This window comes from Gallus gallus, chromosome 7 (genome assembly GCF_016699485.2).
Source record: "Gallus gallus isolate bGalGal1 chromosome 7, bGalGal1.mat.broiler.GRCg7b, whole genome shotgun sequence".
NCBI lineage: Eukaryota > Metazoa > Chordata > Aves > Galliformes > Phasianidae > Gallus > Gallus gallus.
Window position 1 is genome coordinate 18,029,626 of NC_052538.1, and position 18,183 is coordinate 18,047,808.

At 37.1% G+C, this 18,183-nt stretch overlaps 1 protein-coding gene across 16 annotated transcripts in view; it reads right to left on the reverse strand.

Annotated features, from left to right (window-relative positions):
- The window catches only part of MYO3B (myosin IIIB), a 211,163-nt gene that overhangs the window by 151,224 nt on the left and 41,756 nt on the right, over positions 1-18,183 (reverse strand). For 15 of the 16 annotated variants that reach the window (XR_005861643.2, XR_005861642.2, XR_005861644.2 and 12 more), the window contains one exon: positions 12,813-12,958. Coding sequence is in view for 10 of the 16 variants with exons in the window: in XM_040704167.2 (XP_040560101.1) it covers positions 12,813-12,958 (146 nt within the window). In the remaining 6 variants the exon portion in view is untranslated. Of the gene's footprint in view, positions 1-12,812; positions 12,959-17,436; positions 17,658-18,183 lie in introns of those variants that run through there. The other variant, XM_040704173.2, reaches the window with a different exon arrangement.

Consider the following 18,183-nt stretch of genomic DNA (forward strand, 5'->3'; position numbering starts at 1 on the left):
ACTTGCATCAAGTAAGATCTCTGTTTTTGTTTCAGTGTAGGATGGTTTGTGCTCTTTTTGTTTCCCTACACACTTCAAGCAGATGCTGCCTGTAAAAGTCTGACACATTTGCATGCTAGCAACAGATCATGGTTCATCAGCTTGCACAATGAAGCTACCTTCTTATAATTCAGAACATTCTCACCCAGAACTTTATCTATTATGTGAACAGCCTGATAAAAGGGAACCTGATACAATCTAAATTGTGAATGAAGAAACCTAGACATTGCATTTTGGCTAATTTAACAAAACTAAACTGCATAAAGTCAAACTACTTTAGTCAGACAGGTAGAAAGATATAAGATGTTACAACTATTTTTATCTAATAGCCTCACAGACTGCACTACTGGTTGCCAAAGCACCGGTATCAACTCTCTCAAGAGGAAAGTTGTTCCCGCCCCCTCAAGACAACTAAAGCAAGGTTTGCACAGAAAAAAAAAAAAAAAAAAAAAAAAAAGATAAGCACTGCCATTCCAAATACAGAAGAGATGCTTCCAACCAAGTTCTCCCACAGATATGTCTTATTTCTCCCCTAAACCACATGCCTGATTTTCCAGCCACAATCTAAGACAATATCTCCTACTATTATGCTAAAGAATACAGCACTGTATCCTCCCTTCGAGAAATGTTTAAGATGGTATTGGAGCTAGGCTGTTAGGCAAAAACTGAGGTTATCAGTTCTCTCCTACATACATCATCTGCACTTCCAGCTATACTTACACAGACTCCCAGTTCCAAGGCCAAACTAGACCGATATCACCATCGGTGACTTATTTCATATCAAGTGGCACATGTAATATTTTTTGCACCAAATCTAACAGTCTGACTGAAGAAAAGTATATTGTGAACAAACATATTTCATCTCAGTTTTATGATCACAAGAAAAGGAAAGTCAGCTTGTTCATCAGAATATTCACCCTTACTAAATACTACCATAAATAAACTGATATATTTTCCATTTAAATTTTTCTAAATAAAGCTTCCAGTCATTGGATCTTATCGCTCATTTGCCAAGTACATTAAAGTAACAACCTTAAATATCTCTACCCTAGAGAAAACAAGAGCTATGTTCAAGTTGCCTTTACTTTCTCTTAGATGAATTTTTTTGGTATAGCTATATAAATTTTTCAATATAACAAATATAAGAATTCTCAGCAAGAATAATCACAACTTTCCTGAAAAATTCACTTGGTTTTGATCAGTTTTACCAACTCCTTTTCCTTTCTTCTCAGAGAATCTTTTTTTTTCATCATTTTTTTTCCCATTTTTTTCTTCATCATGCCCTCAATGTTATTTTTGAAGGGATATTAACAACACCAGAAAAATTAGTCCAACAATGGTCTCATTCAGGCCTGACAAATAAATGAATTATCCTGTTCTCAGATTTCCCCCTATACACCAGAATGGATGAAGTGAATCTTTGCTACCACAGCACAGACTAATGTCAGTTGGAAAGCACAGACTAATGTAGAGTTGGGAGGTCTCTAGTCCAATCTCCTGCTTAAAGCAGACGCAGCAATGAGATCAGATGAGGTTGCCCGAGACTTTTGCAGTTGGGTATTCATACTGGGAATTCACTGTCAGTCAATTTTCTCCGTATAAATACTGATGGTACCACAGGACCAGACAAACAAACCAGTTCACTATGCCACTAGTTACAACTTCCAGCCTCTTTCCATTTTTCTCCCTTTCCTGCCTGATATTTTTTTAACACAACACTACTGTGACCTTTGTAAACCTAGCATTCAACAGTCATTTAGTCTAACTACATATCAGTTTGTTTGTATGTAAAATGTGGTCCCCCTGCACAGAATGCAGTACTTGATGTCTTGCCTTGGAGTTATTCTTGGCCTCACAACAGTGCTGAAAGCTTGCAGCTCCTGGAAGTATTCTTGAGAGAAGCTGCAACATAACTATAATCAGAATGGCCTTTCATTAGCATAAAATAAATCCACAGAAATCACTATTAACTCTCTGAATACTAGTTATCAAGATTTATAACTGATGTCTACTTCAATAAATATTTTCTTAAAATTTTTATGAGTTCTAACTTATGATTGCACCTGTGATAGGAAAGAAATATAAGATATTAATTGTTAATAGTAAATGTGTAGATATGCCTAATGCCTTATTACTGTACTAATCACGAGTAATGATTAAATATACTCCTTGGAATTTTAACATTAATCAAACTGAAAACTGTAACAAGCAAATCAATATCTTTCAGGGCACAGTACATTTTCACCAAATATTTCTGCAGATAGTGAGATTATTTGTTATTGCATGTTTCTGGAAAATATCTATTACAAAAATAAAATAACAATTACACATTTGTTACAATCCTAAAGGTAATAACAACCATGTTAGACTGTTACTAGCATCTAAAAAGTTTGGCTCCCATTTTCTTCTCCTTCTATCATTAGTGAATTAATTCCTTTACAAATATGAACATCAATATCCTATTCCTGAGGAAGGCATCTGTTTTTCAATTATCTTCCATGAAAGGCTTTGGTACTGTGAAATGTGTGTGGTGTCTCATTCTCTCTGCAATACCAAAGTATGTGAGATTATCTTTTTTCAAGCAAAAATCTAATTTAATTTTTTTATTCATTGTAAGCAGTATCAGCTAACGAATTCTAACATTAACCATTGGCTAATGGTTTGAAATGTCGTTTCACTTCTTCAGGATTGCACTCAAAACAGTAACAGAATTGCATTATCTTCCTTGAAACAGTAAGTTCTAGCTTGTATCTCTAAAGCACAAGTATGGCATATTGCCTGTATACTGATGGCCTTTCAAAATCATAAGCTGAATACACAATAACTCACAAGAAAACAAGTGCATGTTTTATGTGCACAGCAAAGTAAGGATAAACGTGTATTATTAAAAAAAAAAAAAAAAAAGGAAATTCAGATATTCATCAGGTAGAGAATGGCTTGAGAGCAGACCTGAGGAGAAGTATTTGGGAGCGTTGATGGATGAAAGATTCAATATGAGCCAGCAACGTGCGCTTGCAGCCCAGAAGGCTGGGTTGCATCAAGAGAATTGTGACCAGTAGGTCGAGGGAGGTGATTCTGCCACTCTACTGTGCTCTCGTGAGACTCCACCTGGAGTACTGTGTCCAGCTCTGGAGCCCCCAACACAAGAAGGACATGGAATCGTTGGAGCAGGTCCAGAGGAGCGCCAAAAGGTGATGAGAAAACTGGAGAACCTCCCCTGTGAGGACAGGCTGAGAGAGCTGGGGTTCTTCAGCCTGGAGAAGAGAAGGCTCTGAGGAAACCTCACAGCAGCCTTCCAGTAACTGAAGGAAAGCTGTGGAGGAACTTTTTATAAGGGCATGTAGCAACGTGGCAAGGGGAAACAGTTTTAAACTAGAACTGGGTAGAGTTAGACCAGATATCAGGAAGAAATTCTTTACTGTGAGGGTGGTGAGACACTGGAACAGGTTGCCCAATGTGGCTGTGGATGCACCCTCCCTGAAGGCATTCAAGCCAAGCTGCTTTGGGCTTTGAGCAACCTGGTCTGGAGAGAGGTGTCCCTGCCTATAGCAGGGGGGTTGGAAGTAGGTGATCTTAAATGTCCCTTCCAACCCAAACCAGTGTATGATTCTATGAAATATTTGACAAAAATATCACAGGTAAAATACACAACTGAAGTCTATACATATACTCCTGAGTTGCTATTTGATGTGGATTTAACCTGAGATTGTGTTCCAGTATTAAAGTAGTACCTGAAAGGCAACCTCTTTGCAGTTTGTCCTTTGGTCTCCATGAATGACGGATTAAGATTACCAATTCTTACTATTAAAATGCTTCTCTCTAAAATTGAATGACACAAATATGAGATGTTGCCTGAATGTTGTCATCATTACGGCTCCAACCCTTCTTCCCCATCTCACCATAATTATAAATGGTATAGTAACTTTTTCCCCTATACAACATTTTAATTCAAACGTTTTATTCTGCAAGGTGCAGTGCAGGAAAAAAAAAAACACTCTCTGAAGTAAGCACGAAACCAAAAGTCATGCAAGGCTGTTCAACAGGCAGCAATGACTGCAAGTCACTTGTGAACCTAGGTTTTAATGCAAACGTTCCTAGAGGAAGTTTGATGTCAGAACATCATCTGTCCTCAAACGTGGATGAATATTATCCCTCAAAATGATGTAAGGTAATTTGTACGCTCTATGTACAGTTGCAATACTTGATATTTGTTCTCAGCAACAGGAATTCAATGTTATCCTTCTTTCTAGTATTCAGAGAATTTAACACACTAATGAAGCTTTCATTTGCCTGCAGCTGTTTCAAAGGAGTTGGGGGGGAGGGCGATGATTTGAGTTTACACAATTTAAATCCTGATGGACCATTTTGAAAGGGAAACATAATGCAATTTTAACAGACTCGACAGACTCTAAACAGTCTGCTTCATGCATGCTCACTTAATATTGAGCGAAGACATTCTTAAAATTTCAAGCAAGGAAATCTGCTCTGGTTACCTTGGTGATAAACTAAAGACAAAAATTGCACATAATTGTTGCTGATGTCACTGCTCTCAATTGTTTCCAAGGTTACAGAGCATCTCGCATAATTGTGATGTTTCATTTCTAGTCTGAATTGAAAGCCCATTTTCTGTTCTCAGTAAATTGTTTAGTGCTGCAGGTAATCTATCTAAACGTTATCTAATAAGGCATCAGAAGCATCTCAGCAACCTCTAGTAATGATGCAGATTTATGTGTTGAAAGGGAAGCTACCTTGTTCTTTACTGAGCAATACGAGTCCTAAATTATTTTTAGCCTAAGAATCTATTTCTATAACAAAGTATTTTTATATGATTGATTAATATATCTGAACAGTAAATGTTTCACTGCAAAGCAATGTTATGTGTGGATTATCTACCTGGAAGGAAGCTGTTCTCTTGGTTGAATAGTGGAAAACTGGCTGTTAACTATTCATAACTGACTGATTTTCTCACTGTCTTCAAACTCATTTTAAATGCAGAGCACAAGTACTTCTCTAGACTAAAAAAAAAAAGTTCAGCCAGCCTAGACTTCTTTATTACAACCTCTGGTTTACCATGCACCACAGCAAGAACCTCCTTAAAATCAGTAATCATTGTATGTTGGATTAATGCCTTGCCTTCACAGTATTACTACCTCAGAAATACCATAGGCAACGCTGCTACCTACTGCACATCCCTATAAATTTTCAAGGAATTGAGAGAAGTACTAAAAACAGATGAATAACAATGTATTTTTTATTTATGCAATTAAAGCAAAGTTTTGTAACTAGTTCTACCTCATAAATCTAAGTAAGCCACACTGGATGTTCTCACTTCTCCTAAAGGAGACAACAGTTAGCTGATGACCATCTACTACCTCTCCTTGTGCTGGATGTGCCTTTCGTCACTTGACTGCACTCAGACTGCAGGGCTTGACCTTGTCAGCATGAAATTTTCCACTAGAGCAAAACAAAATGGCACTTACTATATCTTAGCTGTCTGCTATTACTTATGCAATGGATTTTGAAAAGTAGTAATTTACTTTAGAAACTGGTTGACTAAAGCAGTTTATGTGCATTTAATGCATGAAATGAACAGCATATGGAGTCACTAAAAACATCTGCTAGGCATTTCAGCTTCTACCTACAGCTCTGAGAGGGTTAGAGTGCAGCACTGAGAATAGAACAGAATACCAGAGGTGATTTTGCTCTTGTCTGCTCAGAAAACAGCTGAGAGCTGGGCATGTTTATTTTCATGATTGTTCATTTGCATTTCTCAATGAAATGCTAGATATGATTTAGTTCTTCTGTAATTCCCACGAATGTTCTAGGAACAAATATACTAGCAGGAATGTTTGCTGAAGTAGCTTGTTCTAAATGAGCACTGAAGAATATAAACATAAGACAGCCCCCTTCTACTTGTAATTGCCTGTATTCACCAGAAATACAGTTGGAGGAGAGACTGTTTACCAGTCACAAACCATCAACTACTATCAACTACAACAAATTCCTTTCCCACATCTAAAATAGTGAATGCTTACAACAAACTATTCAACAAGCCACAGAGTAAGAATTACTCGCTGAAATTAGGCTACTGTCTGTCTCAGCTGGGAGGGAATTGTTTTCTTCAGTGTCTTCTTTGATACTATGTTTTGGTTGTAGGAGAAAAACAATGTTGGTAACACACCAATGTTTATTATAGCTGTTGCTAAGCAGTGTTGTACAGAGCTAAGGCCATTCCAGTTTCTCAGCTAATAGTAATGAAGGGTTGGGAGGGGACAGAATCAGGACAGCTGACTTAAATTGGCCGAAGGGATATTTCACACAGTATGGACATCATGTGGAAGGAGAGTTTTGAAGGAGATGGGAGTTCATCTCTCTTTTCTGCTGCTTGGCATCAGCCAGCTGGGCATTTGTCAGCAGATGCTGAGCAACTGCTTGTGCATCACTTGTTATATATATTCATATATATTAGTCATAATTATTATCCTTTTCCTTTTCTCCATCTTAGTAAATATGTTTATCTCAACCCACAAATTCTACTCAGTATTTTTTTCCTTCTGATTCTCTCCTCCCATCCCACTGGGAAGGAGAGGAGTGAGCAAATGACTGCACAGTGGTTAGCCACCTGCTACATTAAACCACAACAGCTACAATGCATCTGAACAACAACAACAAAAAATCATCTGCAAAATCAAGTTCTATGTGTATACAATTCATGAATAGGAATAGAAAGACAAAATCAGTGAGATGACATGCAACTACATTACTGCTTATGTGTTAACTAAATAGCTTAGGAAAGAGAGGAGAGAAATTGCACCAACCTAATTTAATTCTAGGGCTGATTGTCCACTATCTCATGTGGTATACAGAAAACGTTTATTATATTTTACAACTTTTTCAAATACATTGAAATGATAGAAGGTAATGGGGATACTGCTCATACTGCTATGATGCCTTTTAAGCGCACACTCTTCCTTTTTTAGACCTATTGCTAGACTTGAAAGACTGTTTATCCATACGTTTGATACAGTCTTAAACACAAACAACTCTCTCTGCTTTATAGGCACAGATGATATAATGAAGATAACACTACTATCAGCCACTCATTACTCAATTCAACCCTAACACAAGTATTATTTGATATTATCCATTGATATTACCTAAAATATAGGATCTTTGCAACATGGTCCAAAATCCTCATTTTGCACTGGTATGTATAAGTACCCTTTCCAGAGTACAATGTTATCTGGTTATAGATCTGCCGCATCACTTTTCATATTCATTTTCTTTTCAAAATTTCAAATTACTTCTACCTTATGAGATAGTATTGGTATGATGTAATAATTCTCACAATATAGCATGATTTGAAATATTTATGGGTCTATTTTACTTGAAAAAGCTGAGGTCTAGTGGTATTTGACGATCTCTGTAATATTTTGCCAAAACAGACACACCTAAGTAATGGCAACAGATGGAATAGGCTAAAAGTGTCAATTCCCAAATTACTAACTTTGCTAGGCCACATTCCCTTCATAATTTAGACCCTTCTGTTGGAGATTTGAGAATATATTTCTAGACAGATGACATGTTAACAGAATTGTTTCATGGTTCAGTGTCTTCTCAGTATGATTTATCTCTACCTGTAGGCACTGGAGGTCCCTTTTCAGAAGATTTATGATTTAGATCCAAGAATTCATTTTGATGAGGGATAATGTGTGTATCATTGCAAAACAGAACATTAACATTTGCTATAAGATAATGTTTCCTTTCTTATCAGCAGTTTTAAGAATAAGACTCACGCATGTGGTATCACAACTGTTTCTAAAACAATGCACATTCATATAATAGAACGAATGAGAAAGGTTTCTAAAATTCTAAATTTCTAAAATTTACATTAGTCAACAGGTATCCCTTTTTCTTTCAAATTCACCTTATGCAAGCAAAATTTAGGTCCAAAAGACTAGTGTCTAATAATATTTCTCACTTTACATTTAACTGATGTTTTTTCTTCATTTCATTTTTGCTATCAGATATTTATTTCAGACATCATACTCTCTGTAGGAACAAGAAACAGGAAAATGCTTAAGCATCCAGCCAACAACTCAAGCCATAGTGTCAAAGGTATGAAGTTAAAACTGCACATCTAAAAAAAAATGCAGTATTTTCAGAAATGCTCATCATTCATCATCTCCTACAACGAAGTAATGGTTAGATTTTGGGGGAAATGAAGCACAGAGGAGAAACCTGTGTTTCATGCCTGAATTGAGATAGTAAACTCACAGCGTTAACCTGCCCTATGAAGTGCAACTCTATTTTTTCTTTTTGGATAAACGAAATCTCTATATTTTCTTATGGCGGACTCAGTGAAAAGAAACTTTTTAATTGTTCTGCTCAAATAGATTTCCAGGAGTTGCAAGACAGTTCTAGACATGAGAAACAGTGTATGTGTGTCTCTCATTTAGCACAAAGATCAATATTGTCAGGTCATCACTGCACTTTTGTTACCCACTTCAAACTGCACACAGTTAGTAGTTCCAGTTTAAAATACACTAGAAATTGAAGGACATAAAGCATCATCTCTCTCTGCAGCCTTTCTCCCAGCAATGCTCTATGAAATATCCACAGACATGCTCCTTTGCAGACCTCATCATTCCATGGGTCTTTGTCCATCCATAGCTCAAGTTACAGAACTGAGACACAGACCTGTGTTAGCTGGAGATGATAAGTTAAACAGATACCTTAAGTCTTGGAATAAAGATTTAATACCTGAACAGAGTTTCTTGAGGATTAAAATTTTAGCTATGCTTTACTCAGTATTTCATTTTCTAAAGCAGTATCACTCAGACCTTTGCTTCTATGGGTCTAACAGCTGCACAGAAAAGAGAAGTGTAGTTTGCTACCAAGTGGAAGAACTTTTAGGCTTTGTAACTAGGACCACGAGAATTTAATACATTATTTTAGTCTTATTTTGAGAGTACAAAAAGAGTATGATGCTTGACTACTGTTATCTTCTCCAATTTCCTTGCTCAAAGTAGCTCAACAAAATACAGAACTAGGCTTTTATGGTTATCTGCTAACATGAACTGAGAAGGTGTCTCCAAAGATCTTGGTGGCATACGACTGCTAAGATAGAGTACAAAATCATTAATTCACTGGTTGGTTCAAGTCCTATAAAGTCAAAGACTTGCAGACTCCAGTGTAATTCATTTAAATAAAGGTATAACTCCATAATTCCAGAAGTTGACACTCAGCGCCAAGACTACTGGCACAACTACTGGCTGTCTCCAGAAAAATCAAACAACTCCAACTGACAAACTTAGCTACTGTGGCTCCCTATTTGGGGATGGGACAATTCTGTGGAAACATGCGTAGAGATTTCTGTATCTAGTTTTGGCAACTTCACCATTACTAACATTTTAAAGATTATTAACTCTTTGGTAATAAAAGTTGTAAACAATTGCAAATTTTCCTGCAGATGCAAAGAAATCATCAGCATAAAAATTAGACCAGTTTAGCATGCAGAAGTTAATATAAATAGAAACATGTGGATCTACCGTAATTAAGAATATAAGGGAAAATAGAAACAATTTCAGATAACTCTGCTTGAGTAATGTCCAAGCGTCATTTACTGTGAATGGCAATGTCACCTCTTTTCCAAAGTAAAGTCAAATCAGTCCAATCATTAAAAAAAAAAAAAGAGTGGGAGAATACATTCAGAAATCAGATATATACAGTAGGTCAATAACACATGACATTTATTGCTCATTCTTCTCAGTAGATTTTTATGCTTCCAGATAAATTGGAACTTGACTGTAGGGTACCACAGTCACAGAATAACTGTGCAACATGCTGTGTTGTCATTTTGTTTTAGAGTATTTAGTACATTAGTACATTGAAAAACAGCTGAAACCTGATTTGCCAATTTCACATCAAACCACAAGAAACTGCAGCTGAAAGAGGAGCAGTTATGAACTAATTAAATTGTATATGTCTCTGTCAGAAACTAGAGTATGTGTATATAAGGCTGGAGTTGTATAAGGTTATATCACTTCCTGACCCAGGTCTTGAAACTACACCCATAATCCCAGAATTCAAACTGCGCACCTTAATATTCAGCACCATTGAACTCCAACATCAGCACGGCTTGAATGGCAAATTACAGTTGCAACATAACTTCACAAACTGATAGGCTCCTGCTAGTGGTCGCACTCTGTGTAAAAGCAAAGCCAAGCTGAACCAGTTCTCCATTCTCACTGTACCCAAGAGGTGCAGTAAGCTCCAAACTTCACTTGAGAGAAGTGTTATCAGCACTCATGAACTTTTGGTAATCAGATGAGCCAGCCCTTCCCCCATCTCAGTACATACGCAGACTTAAGGTTTGATTTAAACCTTTGCTGGAACAGAGTAGGGCGAGTTCTGACAGGCACCCTCCACAGCACGAGGACGCAGGGACTACTGGTTACTACCACTCAGATGAAACCTATTCAGGTTGTCTGAATGTTCTGCCACTCACTTAGCCCACCATAATCTAAGCTGTTTGATTGCAGGGATCAGCAGAGCAATTTTAAGACACAAGATATCCTGGGCATAGCACAAATGCTTCTGAAGGTTCAACAACTGTTTGTCTCACTTAAGAAACTCACTGAGTCCAGAGTCTAACTGCAGTGTCACTGAGCCAAAAACTAGGGATGAGCAGTTTGGATCAAAATTATGATACAGAAAAGGTCTTGGGAAAGAGGTTGAGAGGCAAGGATTTATAGTTGGCAAAATAAACAAAAAGCAAACAAACAAAAAAACCCAGCTAGGTTCCTTCTCTTTTGTTCAGATCTTACAATGACACTAAGTCATGTGGAGAGAGGAAATAGGAATCAGATGACCCCTTCCTACTTTAAGGCTGCCAGTGTTTATCAGATAGAGCTAGAGAGTAGCACACCAAAATAAGAGGAAGGAATTCTTCAAATAAAATGGAGCTAAACTGTAGGCTTCCTTGCTGCTGTATGTTATAGCAGATAGGAGTTTGTATTGAATAGATTCAGAGATGAGAAACCTATTCTGGCATACTGACTGAAATGATCAATAGCATAACAACTGCATATACAGCTTCAGACACAGACATTATGAAAGCAGAAAATGAAAAGATGCCAGATCCTCAAGCTTAGAGGACTTGGGATTGAACAATTTTGACAGTTTAGCTGCAATGTAATAGATTACTTCTAAACTGTCAGATCACAATGAGAGAGGAATGTATATTTTGGTTGTATTTATTCAAACAACTACCAGGAAAGAAGCTCTATTTCCCATACTCTAGGACCTTGTGCCATGCAGCACTTTGTAACTACAGTCTTATCTTAACTAATATAAATACACAGTTATCAGTAGTAAAGTGTAGCAATAGGTCATAAAACACAGAGCACGTGAAACACCCTTGTCACAAAAATAATTATAAAAGACCACTACAATTCTATTTAGCAAACGTACCCATTATTTATTTCATCAAAACAGACATTTTATCTTGGTTTTGCTAAGTCATACAGAGATGCAACAGCAAATATGAAAAGAGAGAAACTATACACAGAAATCAAAGCCTCCACATGACTTATTCTTTGTATCATCCTATTGCTTGCTGTTACTGTATACCGTTGACATGACTTCTGTCCTCTTCAACTGTTTTGAGCACTGATAAAATTAATAGATATTGCTTCAGTATGCTGAAGCCTCTCTCGCTTCCCTAATTGCCAGGATCTGTTTTACACTTGTGCAAAGGCAACAAGATGAACTGCTGCTTCAGTATGAATAATTTTGCAAAGAGGGGTGGCAGTTCACGTCTGGGCTGGGGAGAAGGAGATAACTATATGATGCAGAACCTAGCACAACTGCATCTGCATATAAATAGACTTAATCAGAAATGCAAATTGCAATCAGAAGAAATTGTAAAAGCCTATGATAACTGAGCAGATAAGAAAAGGTCAAACTCTTGTAGAGCTGGAGGTTTTAAACTGTTATCAGCGAGTGGCGATTCCTTTTCTATGAACCAAATGTTGAAAAGACAAAAATACGCTGTTCCGTAATCAACGCCATACAAGTTCTGGATATATTTCTCCTATTATTACAACTGTTCTGCTGTTAAACCCTGTTTTACACTGTCAGTCTCACCTTATCATATTCAGGAAGCATCAATGAAATGAAAACAAAACAAAACCAGAAATAGCATGAAGTAATACAGTTAATTCCACAGTTAAGTGGAAGTAATTTCTATTTCCTTTTCATTTCCATGTGTGAAGTTCTGGATTGACATATCTTAACACCCTCGAGTAAACGAAAAACTAAATGACAACTACCGTTTGCTGAAACTGTTTCATAGCACTGTCAAAATTGTGTATTTTTCTTCCACAGTAAAAGCAGCCTAACACTCTACGGGAATAACATTGAAAAATGTTATTTAACAATTTCAAACATTGGCTTCTTCCTTTTTTGAAACAAAGGGTTTTTATAAATAGTAGCTAAGAAAAATATAATATTTAGGTACCTCCATTGAAATATATGATTTTACATTCAAAGATGAGAATAAAATAACCACGTAGTTGTGTATCATTTCAAGGAGATTATTTTAAGACGGCAAGTTTAAAAGAAAGACAACACTGCACCTTTTTGACGTGTTCTGCTATAATAAATTCTTAGGATTTGAATAAAAAAAAAAAAAGATTACCTAGTACTTTCACATTTGATTAGCGCTTCGGAACAAACTAGCGAGTGAAGAGAGCCATCTAGCGTCATACCTTGGAATTTTAAAAAGAGTTTTCACCGGATGCATGTCAAATAAAGGAGGGTCTCCATCCCCGAGTTCAATAGCTGTTATTCCCAAAGACCATACGTCACATCGAGCATCATATGAGTAGTCATATTGCTGTTCACAAGCAATGACCTATCAGAAAACAAAACAATGCATTAACATAATGCACAATTCAGACCATCCTAGTGTGACAAAAGTTTTTTTTTTTTTTTTTGAGTCATACCTAAAATCCTAATTAGCTTTCAAATTCATATCTTTGGGTATATAATTCATAACTCAGTTGATAAATATCCCACAAAATTTAACAGTAAATTAGAACTTTTCTTTGTTGTTGTTGTTGTTTTTCCTTTAAAAACAATGTTTTGTTGGTGTTTTTTTTTTTAAATGAACCTCCATGGAATGCTTCATATGTCTATACAAGGAACATCGCTTTATTAAATTCTGCTCTTGAACACACTTCCTACAACAAGCATTGCAAAGGAATCCCATTGATGTTGCTCTTATCAACTTCGACGACTATTCATAAGGAAAGACTGATTTGCGCAGATACTTTTTAGATAAGAATATTCCCACATTCATTTCTGCCTTTTAAAATAAACATGTATTTATTTATTTTAGTTTATCTCTACTAGGTTCAAGTAATAATTTTTTTAAAAAATCTTAATTAACATACTATGTACCCTAAGACAATTTGAAGTTAACAGAAATCTTCCCTTGAACATCAGCAGAATTTTGAATCATAAACTTGACATACACTTCCAGTTTGCATTGCAATCATTGTTGGATTCATTCATTGTTTGCATTCCAATCAAAAGCTAACCATTAGATACAAGCTGGAAACACGATATTCATTTGAACATGAAATTCAAACTACTGTTTAAATTTAGATTTGTCTTTGCAACAGCAAAGATGTCAGTTCATTGGCTTTTTATTCTGGCTCAAGTTTGTATTCTTAAATCTCTTACAGTTACACCAACTGCAGATCCCTGCATACTGCTAATATCTAATTCTGTGATTTTTCTCCCAGTTCTAATTACTGTTACTAATTTGTACTTAACCAGAAACTTCTGATAGCATTTCCCAGGGTTGCTGTTCCTACATGAGATTATTTATTTATTACTTCCAAATAATACTTCCAGTTTTACTTCCAAGCTTTGTGTTAAGGCTTCAGTCTAGGGCACTGTTTTGCAGACATACCAACCTGCAAGTCAGCATCCCAGATAGCTGCTGGCAGGCAGTCACTCACAGCCTGATGTAAGGAAATCTTTCCTGCACAAGTTCCTGACTTCAATTCAACCTCTCAAGTACATTTTATTTTTCCTCCAGAATCTCACCTCACAGGCATGTTCCTTGTTCTATTCAACAGGCCCATATGATCTGTCCATCTCTTACTCTGGAATTCACGACATCACTTACATTATCAGAAAATAGAGGTGTTACACGTACTATCCAAAATACTGCAGAAATGTATATGATCTAAGAAGGCAGTTGATCACTAGTTAATTCCCCCCCCCCCCCTTTTTTTTTTAAACAGAACATCTTAAGTGAAAAATCTAACATATTTCTTAGTTCTTTAAGAATTCATTATAACCTTGGTCTCATTCCAGATATTCCTCATCTCTTGAAAAAGATGCAGTAGACAGATTCTATGCAACTCATATAGCTTTAAATCATCACTCTTATTTCAGAAGCCTATAGGATAATTTCATTTCATTATACTGAATCAAAGAGAAGAAAAGAAATGAAATTTCTTGTAAAGGCATGTAAGTCAGTATGAAGAACCATTGCCAGATGATTTGTTTTAAGGCCATAGTTGGCATCAACTGGAATTTCCCCAGTGCAGTTTTCCTCAGAGGTTGAAAGGGCACTTGTTTTGGAAACTATATAAAAAAGCAAACATAAGGAAAAACATCTGTGTACTCATGGACACTTTTTCAATTAAAAACAAACAAACAACCATGCAAGTCAGCTTCCAAGACCATGACTCAGAGCAAGCTGGAAGCAGCTTATCTGTAGTTGACTAATGCAATGCACTGTGGTCTCCTTCCTTCTTTATATGAGAAAAACATTTATCTGCTTGGTTGAAAGGCTGCCTAAAGCCCATCTCCTAACAGCAACTATTGCAAAAGTTGCCAGGTTCTCACTGTGCTGAGTCCTTTGCAAATATTTGGCTATTTGTTCTCCAACTTTATGAAGCAGAGGAATATATTTTCAAGGGAAGAAGCACCTGCTCAAGGTCACACTACATCAGCAGCAAAACCAAAACTACAGCTGAGGTTTCCCACATTCAAAGACACCACCACTTATTACTCTATAAGCACATCTCGAGTACTGTGTCCAGCTTTGGGCCCCTCGCTGCAAGAAAGACATTGAGGCCCTAGAGCATGTTCAAGGAAAGGCAACAAAGCTGGTGAGGGGTCTGGAGCACAGGCCTTATGAGGAGCAGCTGAAGGAGCTGGGATTGTTCAGTCTGGAGAAGAGGAGGCTCGGGGGAGACCTTATTGCTCTCTGTAACTACCTGAAGGGAGGTTGTGGTGAGCTGGGGGTCAGCCTCTTCTCTCGTGTAACTAGTGATAGGACGAGAGGGAATGGCTTCAAACTGCACCAGGGGAGATTCAGGCTGGATGCTAGGAAATACTAATTCTCCAAGAGAGCGTTCAGGCACTGGAATGGGAGGTGGTGGAGTCACCGACCCTGGAGGTCTTCAAGGAACATTTGGATGTTGTATTGAGGGGCATGGTTTAATCACAACTACTGGTGATGGGTCTGATGGTTGGATTGGGTGATCTTGAGGGTCTTTTCCAACCCTGGTGATTCTATGATCTAAATAGCTTCTAACTACAGGCCAATGGCAAAAGTTGCTGGTGAAGGGATGGTATACCAGCACTGTTGGTTAAAAAAAAGCCGTTGAGCTTCTCTCAGCTTTACAATGTATTACCTACCAATCAAAGAGAAAGGAATGAATAAAGCATCTCTAGATGCCTTGTGTTCTAACTAACAGCTACAGATTCAGTAAATACAGTACATGGAGTTAAAATACTGGCACTCTTACCCAGGGGAATTAAACACTGTCAGCTTGTCCTTCATTCCAACATCACAGCCTGAAGTGATTATTTTAGAAAAATATTCCCCTTAACCTGCATTCTTTTTGTTTCCAAAAATTCACCAATGGACCTTATTACCAAGTATATTTTACATAGTTTGACTGTAGTGAGATCAGCTTCAGAGAAAATGCACAAAATGAGCTGCTTTCCTGACACTGAGTATGAGGCATGTACATGACTGTAGTGACCACTTGGGTTTGAAACAAGCTTTAAATTTCAGTGGAACTTATTTTAGAATCTTACCATCTTATGCACCACTAATAGAAGCACCAGTAAATAGCACTAATTTTGATTTTCAAAGCAAGAGTCTGACATCTGACATTGGTGATCGGTATATATAGACAGTTTGCTTTATATTTTGGCTAGCAGACAATTCTGCCTCAAAATTAAAAAAAAAAAATATGTCTCTCTCTCAGTCATAGTTTACAGGCTAAGTCCTTGGGAGTGCCCCAGTTCTGTCTTCCCTTGAAAACCACTGGAACTCCCTGCAGAGCAAAAAACTCTGGAAGCCAGATAATAAAAGATGAATCAATGGGATTCTTTTTTATGTTCCTGTCTCTACAGAGAACTCAGAGATACTTATTTTTGGGAATATCTGCTCTTTTCAGTCAGAATTCTGGAGCTAAAACTGCCTCTCAGCTTCTAAAGGTCTACTGATTCCTGATCTGTGCAGTGGGACCTGAAGGCAGAGAGCCCAGAAGAAATTATTTGAAACTGAAGAACTTACTACTTCCTTCTCAACCTTATGCAAAGACATCATCACATCTGTACCTGTTTTTTATCCAGCAAAATACCCCTAGCAGTGGTAAAAGTCAAAAAGAAGGGTCAGTTTACATCCCCTCGTGTTTTGGGAAAATGTAGTTAATCTTGAGATTTGGCAGTGAATGTCATAGGAACAAGCACCGAGTCTTTCACTTCAGCATAGACTGTTTACGTGCACACAGTAGCCCAGGTTGCTAAGGAGACAGACCTTCTGTACCTTTTGTACTAGTTGTAATTTCATCACAGTTTCTCACCCAGTTATGCTGCATTAGGATGAAAAACACCTTATCCTCACACAGAAGAACAGGCAACATGATGGTATTCATCAACACTATTTGTGTAGAGGGTCAGGGTGAGGTGGGGGCGATTCACTGGTCTGGCAAAAACAGCACATAAATCAGTCACACTAAACGGAGGGCATTTAGAGAAGACAGGGATTAGGCATTCTGTGCAGTTCATACCTTTTACAGAAACATAACACTTCACAGAAGAACACAAGATGATTCAGACCCTGACAAAGATTTTGTACTCAAGGATATAATTCTACTCATTTTGAAATCAATGCAAAGATTTCTCTGAACTCCAGCAAGTGTGTAAGTAGATCACGGGTGGATATAAAAAAACGGAAAACATAATACAGAGCACCAGTTGTTAGTTGTACACTGAATGTACTGCTTATGATCAGAAAGTAAGATCTACATATGTTTAGCAGAAGCAAAATACATCAAACCTTTTGAAGCTTACCTGGAATTATTAGAAGTGAACTTACTTCCATTTTGTCTCCATACAGACAACGCATGCATGAAACAGCTGCAAGCACACACAGTACAACAGACTGATAATAACAGTACAGATCTGCTACCTGGAGACAATCACTACACAATTAGCAATGGTGGTGACCCACCAGCAGAAACGAGTCTGTAGTTAGAATGTTGATGCTCCTGAAGAAAGGCAGTGCTGTACTCAGCTGCCGTAGCTAACTAAGCAGCTTATGAGGTATGTGAGCACAATGCTGAAAGCAGAGCACTGCATATGAAAAATAAGCATGGAACAGAATTCTTACCCTTGCTGCAAGGAGAACAAAACTGCTAACTATACAAGTGGAAATAAATCAACTGAATTTCTGTGCTCTATCTGACACTATGTAATCCAACTTAAGTTATATAGGTGGTAAATTTAAAATTAAATATTTATAGAAATCTTATGCATCAAAATAAGAAATCAACACACATACAAAAAAAACCACTGAGGATACTGAATTACCCACAGCAAAGTTAATGCATGTATATTTAGGGTATGTATAATACGTGTTTATGTACACATGCACATTCACACAAAGTAAGCAAATTAATGTCTGTAATTGGTTCTGCATTTCCCCCACCTTTTTATTTGAATTTCTGTTCCTTATTTGTGATTGTCATTCAGATATTTCCATGGTGCATCAGAAAATGATTACATTGTTAAAAATGTTTCAAAAAATAAAAAGTAATT